Below are 20326 nucleotides of genomic sequence, written 5' to 3'. Positions count from 1 at the left end.
TGTGTGAATTCACTCTGACCTAAACTGTCGTGCGCTGTGAGGCCCCCAGCCAACCCTTCTGCACCCTGTGCCCAGGCAGCCTTTGGGAGAAACCCTGGACCCCAAACAGTGTTCACTGCGGACACTCTGAACCCCTGACCACACCATGCCAGTGTCAGCCCGGGGAAGAGACAGAAGGAGTGCTTGTGGGGACTTACTCCTGGTCTTGAATTGTCCTGAGAATAAAAGACTTCCAAAGGGAAAAGCCAAGAAAAGCTTAATCTTTGGCTTCAGGATTAAGGGAAGGAACGAGTGGACCAGCTGCACTACCTCTTCCTCACCTCGGGCTCAGCTTCAGATGCCCCATAAGAGCTGGCCAAGCCCCGTGAAGGTGGCCTTGGGACTCTGCAGGCACCACTCCTGAAACCCAGCTGCTTCATTTCACCTCTTGCCTTGACTCTTGCTGACATTTGGTCTAGAATCCAATTCTCGCCCTCCATCCGTTCAAATGTGGCGCTTTGAACCCATCCCGGCTTCTGGAGCCTCAGAATCCAGTTCCTCTGTGCTCCTTACTCAACACCCAGTCCTGGCTCCTAGACTCCCAGCCTCCTCTGAGCCCTGAAATTCACCCTTCATCTCACACCCATCCAGTACTTCTCGTCCAGAGGCAGAGACTGGATTATTATATCTGCAGTTTCCTTTAAAAATTGTAGGTCGAAAACTAACAAAATGTTACAAGCTTCTATGTTACAATCACATTGGTATTTTCTCCTTTTGGAAAAAAAAATCTATTCATCTGATAAATGCTTTACACTCAGTTTTCAATTATCATGGAGTGAATGTTCCCACGTTGCAGGCTTTTGACACGGACACATATGTATATCTTGGTTTTTAAGTTTTTATAGATGAGACTGCTCTTTGCTATGATTGTCCCTCATTGACTCCTCACATTTGTGTTTGTGTTACACATGAAGTTTGTAGCCCAGTGGGAAGGCCTTTCAGATCAAACCATTTAACTACCTCCCTTCCCTCAGAAAGGTGTGAACCAGAAACACAGCATCCAGAGACCAAGAGTGGAACTGAGTTTGCACACACACTGTCTCCAAAATCATATTGCATCATGCTGAAAAGTGAGTCTGCCTGATTTTGCAGGGAGTGAGGAGTACAGAAGAGTGTGAAGGTGGGGAAACTATATAGCTCTCACTTTTCTCGTTGCCCTTGTGGGGAGTGTGTTCATTCCTTTTCAAAAGCCATAATCAAAGTGTAGTACATACATGTACCTAAAGCCCAGCTGAATCTTTCAGCACAGCTGAAAACTTGTGGAATCTCTCTCTTCCTGATGGATGACTTCATCTCTTCCAGAGTAGAAGGAGGCCCCAAGATTTGGATGTCACTGAATTAAGCCTCTATATCATACTCCCTAGCCCCAAATTCTAAAAATAGTGTATTTGTAGTAGATTTAGACTCTAGAACCCTGCAACTTGTTATATAGCTTCAACTTTCAATGTAACTAATATCAGACATGTGTAGGCAAAGATCAATTATCATTTTATCCATGGAATGCCAGATCCCTGGGAAGATACGAGTCACCAGTAAAACACTTAGCACTACTCTTCCAAAAGACCTTTTAAATGTCCTCCTTAAAATTTTGTTTTCTGCTGTGTAAAGAAGATTTATGTTTAATGAAGCTTTTAATGAAGAAATCTCAGAAAAAGAATGCCAATAGAATCTAATTTTGTAAAAAGAAAATCTAATATTGAGAAGTATTTCAATATCCTGGCCTTTGTCCAGATATAAATAAAACACACAATTCAATTACTGTTCTGCCCAAAGGACGAGGTCACATTAATTTTCCTCAAGATGGTTATTAAAGAGATAAACGGTATGTTTTCCCCTGATTATGTCAAGGAGATGTTTGTTCCCTCCCAAGCCTTCTTGGCTACTCTTATAAGACAGGTCTGTCCTGTCATTAGCTCAGATCTTTTGGCAAAGATGGGCCATAAAGAATTGGTGTATTTGTTCGTGGCCTCAGAAAAGGCTCTTTGTTCTTGAGGGTCTTTGAAATAGGCTCTCAACCATTTCTACTCATCAGCATGAAGCCAAGGATTCTCAGGGCTTACTCTTTTAAAAACATTTACCTGTTCACTTAAAGCTGGACTCTGTTCTTGTTATAAGAAGAAGGAGTTGAATCAAAAGAATAAAGGGAAGAGGGGCAAACATGTTTTTTTTACAGAACATGAAAAACAGCACCAAAAATAAAGCTTGAAGGGAAGCAGATCAAAGAGAACAGTGCATGCTATAAAGGAAGCAGAAAATTGCAATAATAACAGTAACAGAGAAACAAATTGATGGGCATCAAAATGAAAACAAATAAGGAAAGGGAAAGAAAAAATTAAAAAGAGATCAAAGACCAAGAGTAGAAAATAGGAAAGTGTATTCTGTTGTTCTTATGTGCAGTTAATTTTCGTAATTGTATCAGCTGTATTACAAAAACACAAGTATATTTTTAAAAGAAGATCAATAAATAGCAAGTGGATATGTAAAAAGTAAGTCTTTTACTGATACGGCCAAACTCACACACATGTGACAATTGTTGTATATTGCTTTAAGTTAGACAAGCACAGAAAATTACTCTAAACACAAAAACAATGGAAATTATTGTCTTAATTAAAATAAATAGCTTAGTTAAATACATACAATACACACTCTGATACCTCTGTCTTATTAATCTTTAGAAATGTGTATCTTATACAAAAATAGAAGTTATATCTCATTTTTTGTAGATGTTCTCAATATGTTCCCAAGCTTTTGGCAAATGTTCAGAAAATCAGGAAATCGTTTCCAAGAAGGTAGACAGAATGCAAATAAATACATCTTGATCACATCTAGCTACTTTTTTGATAAACACACATTATGCGTGTACCCAACCTTCTGGATTTGTAGATCAGTTGTTTTTAATTAATTGAATAAAATGATTCCATAAGACTTCAATCTTCGACCTTACATTTCACATAATATTTATAGTTTGCCACTTTTGACTTATCTACTAATAACTTCACCATGCCTTTTAGGCATAAAACTTTATGCAACTAATTACCATAAAAACTTTGAAGGTTTGGCCATTTTCTTCATAACTTCAGTAGAAGCGTTTCTTTTCTCTTGAAGGAAAAAATAAAGAAGAATACTACCATTTGTTAGAACAGCACAACCCAGCCCAACTGTGAAGGAAGGTGCCAATTTACCATAAGATTGGGAGCTTCTAATCCATGCTGCATGAATGTATTTTAGACCACCCATTGTTTTCAGAAATGTAAAAATACCTTTATACTAAATCGAGTAAATGTGTCCATCTGGAACCACATTTGCTTGTGTGCACACCCTCCAATTCTCATTTGTACGTGCATATGTGCAAAATGTTTTCAAATGATATTTTTAAGAAATTAACATTCTGATTATAGCACACAAGTCTGCCTATCTAAAAGGATATCCTAAACATTCCTTACATGACTAAATTGTTCAGAATATTCAAAGAAATAGACTTAAGTGGAAATCCCACACAAAATAAATTATAGCTTCATAATAAAAAGAAAGCCACCATAAACTTATGACTGGATATTATTAGCATACGTAAGTATACCTTTGCACCAGAGGGCATCCAGCCCTCCAGTTATAATCAAGTGAAGATTCAACGAAAATTACTGGCACTATTCCATTTGTGGCAGGTGGGATTAGGAAGGTGGGTGAGCACAGGGTGGATTTATCACTATTCTGCAAATTTTCTTTGGTGATATTATCTGTCAAATCATTAGATATGGCAAAAATATTTGGATATTTCTGGGTGAAGTATATCGGTGAGAAGGTGTATATTTTTTAGTGTTTTATCAGAAGGGGAGGGGACAAGATTGGCAGAAACATGGCTCTACCATTCCCAGGGATCCAATACTACGAGTCAACTGCTTTCATTTCTCTCCCCTCTTTAACTGTGACATCCTCAAGGGCAGCAACTTTATCTGTGCTCCTCAGAGCCAAGCACAGTAACCAGCTTCAGCAAGTGAAGGGACCCCAAGAGGGATGAGGAAGCTAGGACAAGAGTGCTGACTCGCCAAAGAAGATGGAGTTGGTGGGAAGAGCTAGAGAAGTGCCTCAGCCGTGAGCAAAGCACCATTAGGGACGCCTGTAGCCCCTAATCAGCAACTGAATAATTAGGATGCGGAGAAAAGTAGTAGAGCAGGCTGCTACAAATCAGTTGGGAGATGGGTTTAAAAAAAAAAAAAGGCCAACACAATTATCATCTGTGGTTATGAAAAAGAAGGTGTTGTACAAAATATAATTATGTGTTGAATCTTTTGGAGGCATTTCTAATGAAAAACATTCTCTAGGAAAGATTAACCAGAAGTTGTGTCCATTGTCTGATACCGAGCTTGTAGCTCTTGTTGTCTTCTTTCTAAGCCTCCATAAATCCATGGGAAGCTTCTGTTTATCGATTTTATTTGCAGAATGCACTCAGGGCATAAAGTAATTTGATTTTTTTAAAATGGGGTTTAGGGTCTGCCCCTACAGGGTTATAACTTACCAAGCATAAAAGCCAACACAGAAAAACAAACATACAATTTAAAGAGAGCAGGGCTCAAGGCAGCAGAACCTGGGAAGCCAGCAAGATGGTGGGATTATTCCCAAGCACACCCACTCTCCCATATATCTGCTGGGCGGAAATCTCCTGGGAGGTGACATTTTGGCTGCCTTTCAGGCATGGCATAGCTGAACTGTTTTGGAAAATGCATCAAGCCCACCAAAAAAGAGCACGATAGTTATTTAGCAAATAAGAGGGGGACAGGAGGATTTTCCTTATTGTTTATCAGAGCTAAAAATAATGCTGTTAATGTTAACCATCTTTGCAGCTTGTGTAAAATTTGTCTTTTTCCCATGAAAGTCAGCAGCCCAGACTGATCGATGCCGCTAATGTTGTCCCTAATCCAGTGCCTCCTGGGTGTGCAAACTCTGCAGCTTGCAGGCTGTAAACTGAAGAATAATGCCTTGTGTTTTTATACTTCTTTTAGAGAGAATCTTTTTTTTTTTTCATTCTGAGCAATCGTGGATAATTACAGTTTATAGAAGAATTTTTTCTTTACCAACCCCATTAGGGTTCTGTTGCAGTTGTCCGTTGCCTCATAAAAGAAAAAAAAAATGCTGCTGCATCTGTGCTTGAACCACTTTGTGGGGCTTCTCAGCTCCATGCTTCACAGTAAGCCTTCGTGATGAGAAAGCTCCGTACTGGAAACCACAAACGCCGAGGAGGGGAAGCAAGACAAGCAAAAGAACGCCATGTGTGGGGACAGTGATGCAGGGAGAGCTAGTGAACCACTGGCCTTTCTGCCTCAGTGGAAGATAGATAATGAATGGCCTTTGTGAGACTTTTTGGTCATTGTGTAGCCATGACAGTTCCATAAATACAGAAACGTGTGTACTCAGCTGTGTAATGTAGTAGCCACAACTTCACAAGAGGCAGGGTGACTGTGAACTGCTGCAGACACCAGTGGTACACCTGGCAGCCAGCAATCAGAATCCTTTGAAATGGAGCCTTAAAGGCAGAGCAGCAAAGAGCATCTTCACGATCTGCAAACAGTCACCATGGCTGCAAACGAAAGGGCCATCTTAGCCTGTTGGGAATGGGCCAGTGGGCAATCTCTTTGGTGACAGCTACACTAATGGAAAAATATCACCACCCATAACAATGTCTTTGAATATAGATGCAAGGATGCCTCAGGGCAGCAGACTCCCCACTGGGAAGCGTTTTGCCTGACCCATGTATCATTCAAAATGTTGCAGTCCAGAACTCAAAAAACCTAGTGCAAGAGTGCCGATTCCAGGAAATCTGTAATCACTGCTGGGTTAACAGCCCACATCGCATCTTGTGCTCAGCCTCGCGGAGCAGGCAGACATCGTGTGGGTCATAACGTAAGACAACGGTTCCCAAGAGCTCACCGTGTCTAACCCTCACGGAGGCACTAGGAGTTTGGCATAGAACTGTCCCCATGGAGAGATAAAGAAAGGGAGGCTTTTAAGAGACGAATTAATATGCCCTAAATTTCCCAGCAACGAAGTGGTGGAACCAGTAGCACTCTTAACCGTTGGGTGATATTTCCATAAACACCTTGAAAGTGCTTCATTAAGTCATAAACATAATTTTTCCAGTGGGCAATACTTTCTGAAAAAGTATTTTCTCAAATTTAGCCATGGGAATGATGTCTTTAAAAATAATACTTATACATTTTAAACATACTGTCATTTACAAATGAATCCACTTGATAAGTTCCTTTGAAGCTACAGTTTGAAATGTAATTGAACCATCAATTTCTACCATGGATATTATGGTCCTGGAACACATAATTAAATGTGGATTCAATACATGGCACGGAATCATATTAATATACAAGCTAAGAAGAATGAGACTATAGAGGCATTTCCCAACAAAAACGGTCTGAGGAGGTAAAGGTAGTATAGTGAGCTGGTCCCAGAGTCCGAGGAATTTCTCTAAGACAGTGTTTCTCAAAGTGTAGCTCATAGTGCCGTGTGCTTTAATGTCACCTGGGGGCCTTGCTAAAAATGCATTCCTTGGATTCAAGCCTGGGACTCTATGTTTTAATAGTCTGTCTAGATAACTTTTTGCACAGCAAAGTATGAGAACTTTTGATCCAGACTAGAGCAACTAATTAAGCTTGTGCCAGAGATTGCAAAAATACTACAAGGAATAGTTCAATGCAAGATAAGGGGAAAACATGGTCTCTACAAGTCCCTATAGAGACCGGCCCCTCCCGATTCCCAGAGACAACTTGAATCCTGGTGCTGACTCATTGTTTATATATAACGAGAGCAGTCAGTTGTGTCTACAAGGGAGTTGAGCAGCCCTGGGATAGTCACTATATGCAAAAACACCTCTTCAACACTGTTTTCTGAAATGCCATAATTAGAGATGACAACTTTGGGGTGACTCCATTTTCAGGAATGTGATTTTCCTTTCCACCTCTTCTTTTTGACCTTCCTTGAAAAGTAAAGTAATTCCAAAGGGAGACATAAACTAAGTTGCTAGAACTTTTGTGTAAATGTTATCAACTATGAAAAGGCAGGGTTGAACAATAGTAATAACTAACACTTTTTAATCCTTTTGGAATGCATCATCTCACTTTGCTTTGGATAAAACATACCACGTAGTCGTTATTAGCTTGGTTTAATCATGCGGAGATTGAGGTTTAGAGTCTTACTCAAGACCACGCAGATAATAATGAGCAGAGCCCTTCATTCATTCCTTCAACAAACATGTATTGAGTGTCTACTGTACGCTGGATACTATCCTGAGTGGTAGGATTACAGTGATGAGTAAAACAGACCAGATGCCTGCTCTCAGGGAGCTTACATTCTAATCACCAATCCAAGAGGTGGACCAAAACTCCGGGCGTCATCACCTCTATATTGAAACGCGCTCACCTGCCCTCATGGCCCCTGCCAGCCTCAATCTTCTTGGTCTCACCTACCTGTGTGATGCAGGGCATAACAGGACTCTGGGAACCTGTGGGAGAACGTGGTACTGAAAGTAGGAGAAAAGAGTCTAAGAAAAAAGGAAGTGGGTGGAGAAAAACAAATACATAAAGTCACAACCGCAGCTACTCACTGACTGTATCATTCTGTCTTGGCTCCTGGCTGGCCGTGCCCTGTGTAACACGTTCTACCCTTGTCTTACCTCTATTGCAGCAGTAACATTGGAGTGTTCTTCTGTGGACCCAAAGCTCTCTCAAAGATAATTCAAAGAATGTGCCGCTTATATTCATCAGCTGACCCCAGGGGCATTCATTTTCATTATAACAGAGAAAGCTTCTAGACTTTGGAGGAAAAAAATCCACATGTTGTGTAAGTGGCTGCAATCATATAGGTCAAGAGTCGGGAAACTTTCCCCATAAAGGGCCAAGTAATAATTATTTCAGATTCCGTGGACTACATGGTCTCAGTGGCAACTACTCAACTCTGCCATTACAAGCACCAAAGTAGCCCCAGGACCTCAACAAATGGGCATGGCTGTGTTCCAGCAAAATTTTATTTATGGACACCGAAATCAAATTTCACAGTAGTTTCTTCTGTCATGAAATATTCTTCTTTTGATTCGTTTTCAACAATTTAAAAATGTGAAAGTCATTCTTGGTTCATGGGCTGTCCAAAAAACGGTGAGCCAGATTTGGCCTGTAGGAGGTAGTTTGCTGAGCCCTGATATAGGTCATCTTTCCCAAGCTTGTTTTCATGCTTAACAATATGTCCAAGTGGAGACCAGCATGGCTGCTTGGCTCGAAGCCTCCTTTAGAAGTCATTTCAAATTTCATCTCCCTGATGGCAGAGACATCTGTCTTGTATCCAAACCTGATCTTTTCTGCTTTAAACTTAAGCTCCTTTGTGCTTTTTTTCATCCTCTATAGATCTGAGAAATCACCAATGGAGGTTATCTTTCACAAAAATCCTTTCTATACTTGAAAATGATAATAAAATCATCCTTTACCTATCCCTTTTCTAGTCCAAACAATACTGAACTCTTAACTTTTCAGCCTAAGATATATACCCTAGCACTTCAATCATTCTTGTTGCCCTTCTTCAAATCCATTTTCATTTCTTCACATCCTTTTAAAATGTGTTGACTAAAATGAGACAACGTTCTAATCTAAGCATGACTAGTAGTGGCTAGAAGTGCGATTCTTTTTAGAGCTTGTGTGACGTATGCTTTTCAATACGACTAAATTCTGTTTGCCTCTCCTTTTTTCCTTCCTTCTTTCCTTGATTCCACATTCTTTCTCACTCTCTTTTAACAAATACTTTTCATTACTATCACATTTTGATCTATGATCATCTTGACACTTATACCCCAACTTAACTTCTGCCCCACAAACATACTGGGATTTTTTTTTTTATATATACTCACACTGAGCCAGTCTTTCCATGCCATGCAGCTCTTTTACCCCCAAAGCGTTCACAAAATAATCCTCATATCGTATAGTTTTCTCTCCTATTATCAATTATTTTTTTAAGAACTTTTTTTTCTAATATTTCGAGATTGTTTTCAAGTCTAGCACCAGTGACTAATACTGGTATTTAGCTCAGTAATATCTATAGATTTAATTAGTGATATCTCAAACCTTTTGTTTAGATGTTCAGGTTTAGATTCTTTTGTTTAGATTCAAGTGATCAAATCCAAAGAACTCCATCATGAATTCTTGTAACTGCCTGTTAATGTGAGCACCCACTTGGGAACATGTTAATAATAACTAGCCATTGAGAATGGCACATCACCCTATATTTTCTTAGCTTAAAAATAACATGTCATATACAATGAAACAAAAGCATTTATTGAAATGAAAATAGACTGTTTTACAAATGCTTCTTATCTTTGTAGACTGCCATTTTTCCATAGAACAGAATTAAATTGGTATGACATGATTTGTTTTTACAAAGTTAGGCAACCACGTAAGCTCTTTCAGGTATTTCTAAATTATAAATTGATCATTTCTTTTACTTTATCCTCAGATATTAATGTTGATTCTATAATTTCTAGGGTATATACTTAACTATATTCTAGGAAAAAAGTTGGGTATATTCCCTGATGTCTCAAAAATTATTTCTACTAATTTTGCACTGGAATTTATTAGTATCTTTAAGTATTCCTTGGTGAATATTATTCAAACTCCACTAATTTTAATATACCTAATCTTTCTATTTATTTCTCCATTTAAACTTGATTCAGGCTTTACAACTAGGAATTTCTGCAGTCAAATGTATATATCTAAAATCTTTAGCAGGAAAATTAAATATATTAAAAGATTTTCTCTTGATCATATTCAGTTATTACTTTTCTTTCCCTGTCTATTTGTAAATAAAATGCACTCTCTGGTCAACTAATTTTGTCTAATAAGTATACTTGTCATTAAAAATAGATTTCAATCTCTGTACATGTCTCTTAATTTTGTTATAAACCTAAAACGGTTCAAAAAATAAACTTTAAAAAAAAGATTTTGCTGCATTTTTAAAAATCTTTGCTGTTTGCATCGCTTTAAGTTTTGAGCTTTAGGTTACTTCTCTACATACTATGTAGAATCTGACCTATCTAGATAGAAAAATTACAAAAAAAGTCAGTAGATTTCTTTAATGTAGATTCCATATATATGTGTTAGCATACAGTATTTGTCTTTCTCTTTCTGACTTACTTCACTCTGTATGACATTCAAAGTAGAAACAGAAATGTAGCAAACATAAATTTATTTAACAAGAATTATGCAAGATGACTTGATAATGAGCAAATATTTACAGAGAGAGATTTTTAAATGGGTAGAAATAGCATGTTCCTAAATAGGAATATTAAACATACCAAAAATATTGATTTGTTCCAAATTAATTAATAGGTTAAATAAAATTACAATCGAAATTTAAATTCTCTTTAAAACTTTTTGAAATGGTAGATATGCTAAAGTTTACCTAGGAAAATATATAAGCAACAGAGAAGCAAAAACATGTGAGAAAGAAAAGAGCAAGCAAAGGGAAGAAAAGAAAAGAGGAGAGGAGAGAAAAAAAAGAACAGAACAGAAAGGAAGGGAAGAGAAGGAAGAGAAAGGAAAAGAAAATTCAACATCCAGAGCATCACTGTAAAACAGAAGACTGTAAAGTAACCAGAGAGAAAACGCTGTTACTTAAAAATAAACAATAAATTGGACAGCTGCCTTTCAGAAGCATCAGTAGAGACCAGATGATACTGAAGTAATATCTTCAAAGTGCTAAAGAAAACAATTGAGAATTTTGTGTTCAGTGAAATTATTGGTCAAAAGTGAAGGCAAGGGCTTCCCTGGTGGCACAGTGGTTAAGAATCCGCCTGCCAATGCAGGGGACACGGGTTTGAGCCCTGGTCCGGGAAGATCCCACGTGTTGTGGAGCAACTAAGCCCATACACCACAACTACTGAGCCTGCCCTCTAGAGCCCGCGAGCCACAACTACTGAAGCCTGCATGCCACAACTACTGAAGCCTGCGTGCCACAACTACTGAAGCCCGTGCGCCTAGAGCCCGTGCTCCGCGACAAGGGAAGCCACCGCAATGAGAAGCCCGCGCACCGCAACGAAGAGCAGCCCCCACTCGCCGCAACTAGAGAAAGCCCACATGCAGCAACAAAGACCCAACGCAGCCAAAACTTAATTAATTAATTAAAAAAAAAAGTGAAGTCAAAATACAGATATTTTCAAACAAAAGAAAATCCTGTAATTTATCTCCCTCACTGAAACAACTACCAAAGGATAGATTTAAGGAAGGAGGAAATTCAGTTAATGAGATACAAAAAGCAGTGATGAGCAAAGACAGTGAGAAATATTTTGTCAAAATCTCTAAGCATTGGCTGTAAAAGAAATAAATGATTATTTCAGAAGGAATGCTTTTAAAAAGCAAAACTAAAATACTGGATGACGATAATATGGAAAATGGGAAGATGACACTAGAATTGAGGGATTCTAAGGTCCATACAGAATTGTTCAGGAGTATCCAAGAAATATTGACTAAATGTAGCCTTTTATTAAGTTCTATAAATAACTTTAAAAGGGATAACCTGAAATGGATTCCCTGCTCACCACCATTCCTTGTAATATAATTTCTCTATTCTTGAGTTTTATTCAGCCTAAATGACTAATTTGTTGAATTAATTGTCAAGCAATATGTTTTAAGAAGGACTCATGAGTGTTATATTCCCTCAGTTCATATTTGAGAATGTCAGTCTGTTGCTTTCTCACTCAGCTGACAGTTGGTTGCATCTAGTGCTCTTAGACCATATTCTTTTCCCCTCAGAAGTTTGCAGTATTACTCTGGTGTTTTCTGTCATCTAATATTGCTGTAGTGAAGTATGAGGCCAATTACATTCTTTTCCCTTTGAAAATAAATTCCCTTTTTTGCCTAGATGTCTAAATAATTCTTCTTTATCTTTGAAGTTCATAACTTTTTGGTATTGAATATTTCATACTGATTTTTCCTGTATTACAGTGTGCTTTTCTGAATATTTTTTCTTCATTTCAGGAGAATTTTCTTGCATTAGGTCTTTGAATGCACTTCTATTTCCTTTGTCTTCTTATTTCAGAGACTTCAGTTATCCCTATACTGGATCTTTTTTCTTATACGTGAATTCTTCTAATTAATCTCATTGTCTCTTTAATTTACTTGTGGCTTCTCCTGTCTTCTTACTGGTCCACAATCTCTTTCTGAAATGCTTAGAGCCATATATGTTTTGGAATTCAAAATTATTTTGTATTGTAGAAAATAAATGTGTATTTCATATATTGCATAAACTCCCAGTAGAATCAGGGGCAGCACCCAGCACTCAAAAGCTTTAATGTTTTTCAATGAAAAGTATAAATATGAATATTCAAATTAAGTGGGATAAATAAAGATCATAAGTAACTTCATATCTGTTCAGGATAGGTTATGCTGCCAAGTAGGTGACCAAGAAAAACCCTCTAAAATTCTTCATTTTTAAAAGTTTGAAAGTTCAGCTTAGGGAGAGATTATGGGCTTGGAATATGCTTTCAGCAATAAATTTTACTGTTGACAATTTTTTAATTAGTTCTGTAAAGAAGCTGTTTGGAGCCCTTTGTTACTTTAGACCTGCAGTATCTCTGTTGATTTCATTTTGTTGTTTTATAATTCTGTCTTTTTTCTCTTTCTTATTAAATTAATGTGCTCATTAAGTTCTCCATTACATGAAGGAATATTGAGGAATTACCTGAGTTATCATTTCTACTAGATTTGGTTAATTCATTCTTATGGTTGTTCTCTCTTTTTTCCTGTAGTATGTCTGCAAAGTTGCTATGCTCCTTGTATTTTTTTTTTACCTTGTTCATGTTAGTTGACTCTGTCCAGTTATTTTATTGATTCTTCCATATTATGAATACTTTCTTGGGTTTTCTTTTTCCATGCCATCTCTAAAACCACCTTTCTCTCCCTCTCTCTCTCTCTACTGTAACACCTTTATTGAGGTGTAATTCACAACCATAAAATTAACCCACTTAAAGTGTACTATTCAGTTGTTTTGTATATTAACAGAGTTGGGCAAGCATCACCACAATCAATTTTACAGCAGTTTTACCATTACAAAAGAAAACCCATATCAATTAGCAGTCACTGCTCAGAATGTACACTATATTCACGTACAGATTTTTGTGTGAATCATGTTTTCTCCTCCAGAGTTTGGTTTAGCCTGAGTATTTCATGTTTTATCCACTTTCCTGTCATCTGAGAGAACAGCAGCTGTGTTGGAGCACAGTGTAAGAGAGGAGGGAAGCTCAGCTTGAGTGGTGTACAGGCTATCTTAGATTTCCTGGGCTCCATTTTATCTTCTAAGAGTATACTGACTGTCTTGTATCTTGGTTTACTCCAACTAACTGGGCGAGGGAGGGTGTAGTGTATTTCCATGGGGAGGTACTCCCAGGCTTCAGACCATTTTGGGGGAGTTAAGTGTGAAGCTTGGATCTGTCTCTTCCAACAGGGAAAGTCAGCTCTATTGATTTCTTTCCCTCTCCATTCATAGCTTCCTAGTGGAAGAGGAAAAAGATAAGAATACCCTTTCTCTTCACTTCTTTCCAGAAATAAGAGTATTAGTGACTCAGGAGTGAAGCTTCAGAGGAGTAGAGTGAGGTAGAAGCCAAGTCATACTGTTGGTCTCCTTTCTGCTCCGGAATCCTCTGTGTCTTGTCTTGTGCACAAGTTTTTAAAATTTATTAGATTAGATTTGCCCTTTATTTTGTCTATGGGTGAATGTGTGTGTGACTGTGGCAATATCAATCTACTCTCTGTGGTTGAACGTCCACAATGGTCTCTCTTAACGCACTCCAATTGGATTGTTTATCTCCACAGCTATAACTATTTTCAAGAGACATACCTGCAGAATGTGAAATTCATCTGTTTTTTGTTGTTAGCAGTAACTGAAACAGTTGACTACTTCTCCCTTCTTCTGACTCTGGTGATATAGTAGCCCCTTAGTTTTCTTCTCAGGGTCCTCTGTCCAACTTTAAAATGTTGGAGTCTCCTAGGACTTGATCATAGTTCTTGCCTTCTTCTGTCTCCCCTCTACCGTTGACTGATCGCATGCATTGCCATGGCTTTGAACACTGTTTGCTGATGAGTTCCCAATTTAAAACTCCATTATAGACTTCTCCTTTGGATTCCAGTCTGATATATCCAACTGCCCATTCCACCATTGGAAGTATAACAAGCCTCTCAAATTTTACATATCCAAAGCCAAACTCTTTATTTTTCTCCTCATAATCCTGCTCTTCCATGTTTTTAAGTTTCAGTTAATGCCACCGTCCTCTACCAGAATGCATATGCTAAAAATGCTAAATACATCTGAGTCATCTTTAATTCTTCTCTTTTTATCATCATGCCCTCAAATCCCTATCCCAAACCACTGTTTCATCATCTTATTTCTCCATCTTTTCCTAAAAACATTTCAGGAAAGCATATGTAGTGCTTTCGTGACCTCAAATATGTACAATAGAAACTTCCAGGTTAATGCTTATGGATAGTCCAACTTCAGGCAATCTGTCCATACTTAGAGGCAAAGCTGATCCACATATAGGCACAAAGAAAGGCCTGATCATCAGGTTAACTAGTCTTTCCCTTCACTAAGAGGTGGATGACATCCTAGCTGTGCATTTCGTCTACACAGGTCACCTTATTACCAAATAATCTAAAGTGTTTTCTTGTACATCTATCAGCAGTTATCATGCTGGATTTTTTTTTCTCTCCTCTTTTTCTTTTCTTGAATTCTTAAATTGTTCTCCCTATCAGTTTTCATACGAATTCTGAATCTGTCTAAGTTGCTTTTTCTCAGTTCTCTCCCTCAGACTGAACAGAAGAAAAGCTGCTTTAAGAATTCTTTATCAATTCCAAACACCTTCAGTTTATTACAAAACTTCCTGATGGATCTTAAAGAAAACAGCTCAATAACGATCCAGTCTTGATTTACTGTTCAATTAAATAATCCACTAACTAAGGAAAGGACAATCACCATTACATTTTTTATGTGACAGTCTTGTACCACATCCTCCAAATCTCTAGCCAACTTAACTCAACATTCAATTTTATTTTTTTAATGTTTGGAGTGTGTAGAAACAGCATCAACAATATATGGTGCCAATAAATAATTCTGGCAAAATACATGAAAGCTTTACAAAGAAAATGATAAAACTCTATCAACCATATCCTCATCACAATAACATGAACAGAGGTGTTACCCCTTTGCTGCCCCACCTCCACCTTGAGACTGTGTGGTGGGGACCTGTCAAGTGTTCTTGCCCTACACTAAACAAATATCTAGAAAATGTTGAGAAGAAGGGCCTGGGGAGAGGGCGGAGAGGGGGGTATCCCAGAACTAAGATTGCTGAAGAAAAGGATTCTTAAATCTACATCTAAAGTCCTGGGCAAATTCCCAAAAGGCCAGTGTGTAAAACCAACCAGAATCAACAGCAAATGACTTGAGACTTGTACTCTGGTGAGGAATATTATCCAGTTTTCAGATTGGCCTCTGGGCTGCACACAAGTGAAGCATACCAGAATAGCATCGCAAAGGCTTTAAAAACTAAATTGATATTGGAACCACAAACCACAAAAGTGGGCCAGGATGTGTGTTCTGAACCCAAACCTGTTAACTGCCAGCTAAAATAGAAGATCTAAATAAGAACCAGAGTGTCATAACATTATACTCAAAATGTGCAGGATACAATCCAAAATTTTTGTCATACGAAGAACTAGGAAAATCTCAACTCAAATGAGAAAAGAAAATCAACAGATGCCAACACCAAGATGACACAAATGTTGGAATTATCTAACAAGAATTTTAAAGCAGCTATGATCAGGAGGTTCCAACAGGCAACTGCAATCACTGTGAAACAAATGCAAAAATAAATAGTCTCGACAAAGACATAGAAGATACAAAAAGAACCCAATGCAAGTTTTAGAACTTAAAAATATAATAACCAAAAGAAAAAACTCACTAGATGGCTTGTGGTAGGTAGGATAAGGCCCTGAACATGCGTACATCCTAATCCCTAGAACTTGTGAGGTTCTTTGGCAAAGGGGAATTAAAATTCTAGATGAAATGATGGTTGCTTTGAGATGATCCCCTTGAGATGGGAAGGTCATCCTAGATTACCTGGGTGGGCCCAATGTTATCAAAAGGGACTTTAGAAATGGAAGAGGGAGGCAGAAAAGTCAGAGTCAAGAAACAGAAGTTGGAATGATGTGATGGATGACTTTGAAGGTGAAAGGGGCTGCAAGCCAAAGGATGTAGGCAGCCGCTGGAAGCTGGGAGAGGCAAGGACACAGATTCTCCCCATGACCCTTCAGAAGGAAGCACAGCCCTGCCAACATCCTGATCTTAATCCAGTGAGATTCATGTTGGAGTTTGACCTAAAAAAATTTAAGATAGCAAGATAGGGTTATGGAATTAAGAGATACAAACTGCTATGTATTGATATAAAATAGATAAGCAACAAGGATATATTGTATAGAACAGGGAAATATATCCATTATTTTGTAATAACTTTAAATGGAGTGTAATCTATAAAAATATTGAATCACTGGGACTTCCCCAGCGGTCCAGTGGTTAAGACTCTGTGCTTCCACCACAGGGTGCATGGGTTTGATACCTAGTTGGGGAATTAAAATCCCACATGCCTTGCAGCACAGCCAGAAACAAACAAACAAACAAATTGAATCACTATGTTGTACACCTGAAACTAATATAATATTGTAAATCAACTATACTTCAATTTTTTTAACTAATTAATTTAAATATATATATGTAAGATAATAAATTTGCATTATGTTGTTGCAAGGTGCTAAATTTGGGGTAATTTGTTATAGCAGCAATGGATAACGGATACAGATAGAAAGGTGCAATGTTATCAATGTGTCAGTTCTCCTCAAAACAATCCACAGATTCTAAGTAACTTCAGTCAGAATTCTGAAAAGGTTTTTTATGAATCTTGATAGGCTTATTGAAAAAAATTATTTAGAAGAATACAGGAATAAGAATAACCCAGATGAAATTAAAGAACAAGAATCGTCAAACATTTTCCCACAAAGGGCAAGAAAATAAGTATTTTAGGCTTTGTCCACCTCTGTCATGTCTACTGTTTTGATTTATTATTCAATCCTTTACAGATGTAAAAACCATTCTGAGCTCAAGGGGTGTATAAAAACAAACCACCAGCTAGATTTCACCCATGGGCCGTAGTTTGCCGATGCCAGAATTAGAAGGACACGAATAAGCCTCAAGATCGTATTGAGAAAAGAAAAGGTGTAGAAGAATAGATATTGTGTGGAACTACTCAAATAAGATTATAAAACATATGAAACAATATTATTTACTCATACACACATAATCACATGCACGTAAGTGTACAGAAATTAAATTATGCACCCCAAATTCAGAACGCTGTTTGTTTCTAATAAGAGGAAAAAGATGAAGGACCTCAATAGTTTCTGTAATATTTACTTCTTAAGTTGGATTTTTTAATATGTATTACTTAAGCTGTAATTTTGTATGCACCTGATATATTTCATAATATTAAGACATTCTTGGTAGATTTTTTGCTCTGCTAGGCAAGGGATGACTCCTCAAGTTATCAAGGGACATGTGGATTGTCCTCAGTGGTTGGAGGTTCCCAAGCTCATCCTTCTTGAGGGTTTATGCACTTATCCCATATATTAAAGATAAGGGTTTGAAAACACTTGGTTTTCTGGAACCCAGGAAGGCATGTTCAATTCATCATTGTGTCTGTGTCAAGGAAGCCTGGCTTGTCTCTCAACAACAGATGTCTAGAAATTTTCCAGAAGTCTGTGGTGAAAGAGACCCAGGCTGTCTTAGCCTCTCCCACCACTGCCATCTCCCAACCCACATGATCACTTGCCCAGTCACTGTGGGATCTGGATTTTTAGGACAACACACCAAGATCCTCCAGTCCACAAAGATGTCCTTTTCTAACACTCCCTGCCTTGGCCATCACACAGTACTGAGTTCTAGGACCCTCCACTCTGCTTCTATTCATTTACTTTCTTCAAACCCTGGAGTAAGTGTCAGAATATGGTACAAACACAATATGGAAAGAAAATATGAGAAGGGATCTGGCACAAACCCCCCACACTACAGCAGTTTGGGGGCCGGGAGACAGACCCAACCTATGTGCAAGAGCAGCTGGGCAGAAAGACAAAGTGTAGTGCCCAAAGAAGGGCTGTGTGTTGGGCAACGGTGGACATTAAGACTTCCAAGAGACAGGCATGTCCCAGGAAGGAAAGTAGACCAGGGTAGTAGAAATCCCAGACGGGTAGCACATTGGATTGAGGATGGCAAGTGTCATCAACAGGAAGCTTCACACCCAGGAATCAGAGTACTGGCTGCAGGACTGGGTATCAAAGGCAGAGGTGCCTGGACTTGACTGAGGATGGCAGGGTAGCGAGAACCAAAACAGAGCTCAGTTCTCAGCAGTGGAGCACACAGGAGCCCAGGAACATCACAGGGCTCTGGGGTCTGGGAAGCTGGAATATTCAGTTCCATGGGATGAAGCGATGGAGCTGTTTAAATTCTGCCCATCTGTTGTTTGAATTGGTCCAGGAACCAGGGCAGAGCTCAGCCTTGCGGTGAATGGCAAGACCCAGCCTAGCTCCTGTGACCTGGGGAAAGTCACAGGAAGAGAAAGGGGAGGGCAGCTGCCTGTTCCTCTTCTTCGTACGCTTGTCAATTTCCTCCCACCTCTCCCTGCTGTCCCCACCCCGGTATTAATTATTTGTACTAACATCTGCCGCACATTGCTCAGATTCACTGCTGGTACAAAGAAAGCGTTACAGAATAAAGTCGTGTTATTGTATTGTTTGAAATGGTGCATCTTGGTTTGAAAATTGCTTTAAGTTTTGGAAATGTCTCTCCATCCAGCATGATTAATGTGATACATACAGGAGAGCAGCAGAGTGAGTGGAGAATTAGAGTTGGTGCCAGTTCACCTCGAAGCATTTATCTTTGCTTTTTTTCCCCCTGGTGCCTGCACTGAGCCTGAGGGTAAGCTGACACTCTTTTTTTCTTTTTTAACAAATTAAGCTTCATTTTCCTTTTCATGCGTGTGTTAAGAACCTTGAAAGGAATGAGCAATGTCTGCAGCCTCCAATGCCAGCTGCTGTGGCAGGGAAGAAAGAGGTGACGATGTCCCACAGATTCGGAAAGATTGTTTAATGGGGCTGTGGCGGAGGTAACAAGCACAAAGATACTGTGCTGTCAGGACAAAGCAGGTTCTCTCTTCCCCCAGCCTCGCGCTACATGATGTAACATTCAGCTTCTGGCCTAACGTGGCATCTCTTCCCGGCTTTGATTTATTCCCACTTTTGCAAATCACGGAGGTATGTTATAGGAGATGCATTTAGAGCCGTTGTTATAGTTCATTGAGGAGCCAGGTTTTATCCCTACCAGAGGAGAATCTCCTGCATAGCAGGGTGAGTGACCTAGAATAAATGGAAAAAAGGGGGGAAAAAAGAGGGACAGAGAGAGCAGGAACGTAGATGTTATGCTGGGAGGAAATTGTATTTACCTTGATTGAAAACGCTTTTATTATGAACATAATTTAGATCAGAATGGAAAATAGAACAACTGGGCTCCTTGCCTGGTCGGGAGTGTTGCTGAGTACACAGCCGCTACAATAATGTAAGTGCGTATGTGATGACTGTGTTATTGTGTTTATATACGAAAGCACTATGCTCCATCAAAGGAAATGAAAAATATCTCCATGGGTTTGCTCAGTCAGCTTCTTTAGCAGAAAATGCTTGGAGGTGTGGAATAGTAACAGTGGCCAAAATGCAGAGTCTCAAAAGAACTATGCAGGTTTACATGAAAGTCACATGTCCACTGGAAACAGTGCAATGCTGACCAGACCCTGGCATCCTCAGAATAGTTAATCCTGTATTGTGACTTGGGCGTAAGTGCTCCTTGAGCACGAATTATACCCACAGCTGATGAGTTGGGCAAAATAATGTGCAAGGCAGCAGTACTGTCTGCAAGGAGCTTACAGTCCAGTTGAGCAGGCAAAACAAATACAGATAGATTGATAATTAGAATTGCGGGGTGGGGGGTGGATTTCAAATGAATTGCTGAAACGATCCAAATTCTAAGGGGAATATTCCAGGAATTTAGCCACTCTCTCCAGAATGTCTGTGAGTATGTGTATATATCTATACATATACACCTATATATTAACATTTTATTTACATAGATGATATATGTTTTTTACCTTTTTATCCTAACA

General features: G+C 38.8%; 1 protein-coding gene across 1 annotated transcript in view; it reads left to right on the top strand.

Moving 5' to 3' along the window:
* The window catches only part of NOX3 (NADPH oxidase 3), a 58407-nt gene extending 50555 nt beyond the window's left edge, over positions 1-7852 (top strand). Inside the window, exon 13 of the mRNA XM_024747988.1 lies at positions 7726-7852. Within this exon, the coding sequence (XP_024603756.1) occupies positions 7726-7852 (127 nt within the window). The remainder of the gene's footprint in view (positions 1-7725) is intronic.
* The last annotated feature ends 12474 nt before the right edge of the window (positions 7853-20326 follow it).

The sequence above is a fragment of the Neophocaena asiaeorientalis genome, unplaced genomic scaffold (assembly GCF_003031525.2).
Source record: "Neophocaena asiaeorientalis asiaeorientalis breed wild unplaced genomic scaffold, Neophocaena_asiaeorientalis_V1.1 scaffold123, whole genome shotgun sequence".
Lineage (NCBI taxonomy): Eukaryota > Metazoa > Chordata > Mammalia > Artiodactyla > Phocoenidae > Neophocaena > Neophocaena asiaeorientalis.
Note: the sequence above shows the minus strand (reverse complement) of the source record. Positions and strands in the feature narration are given on the sequence as shown.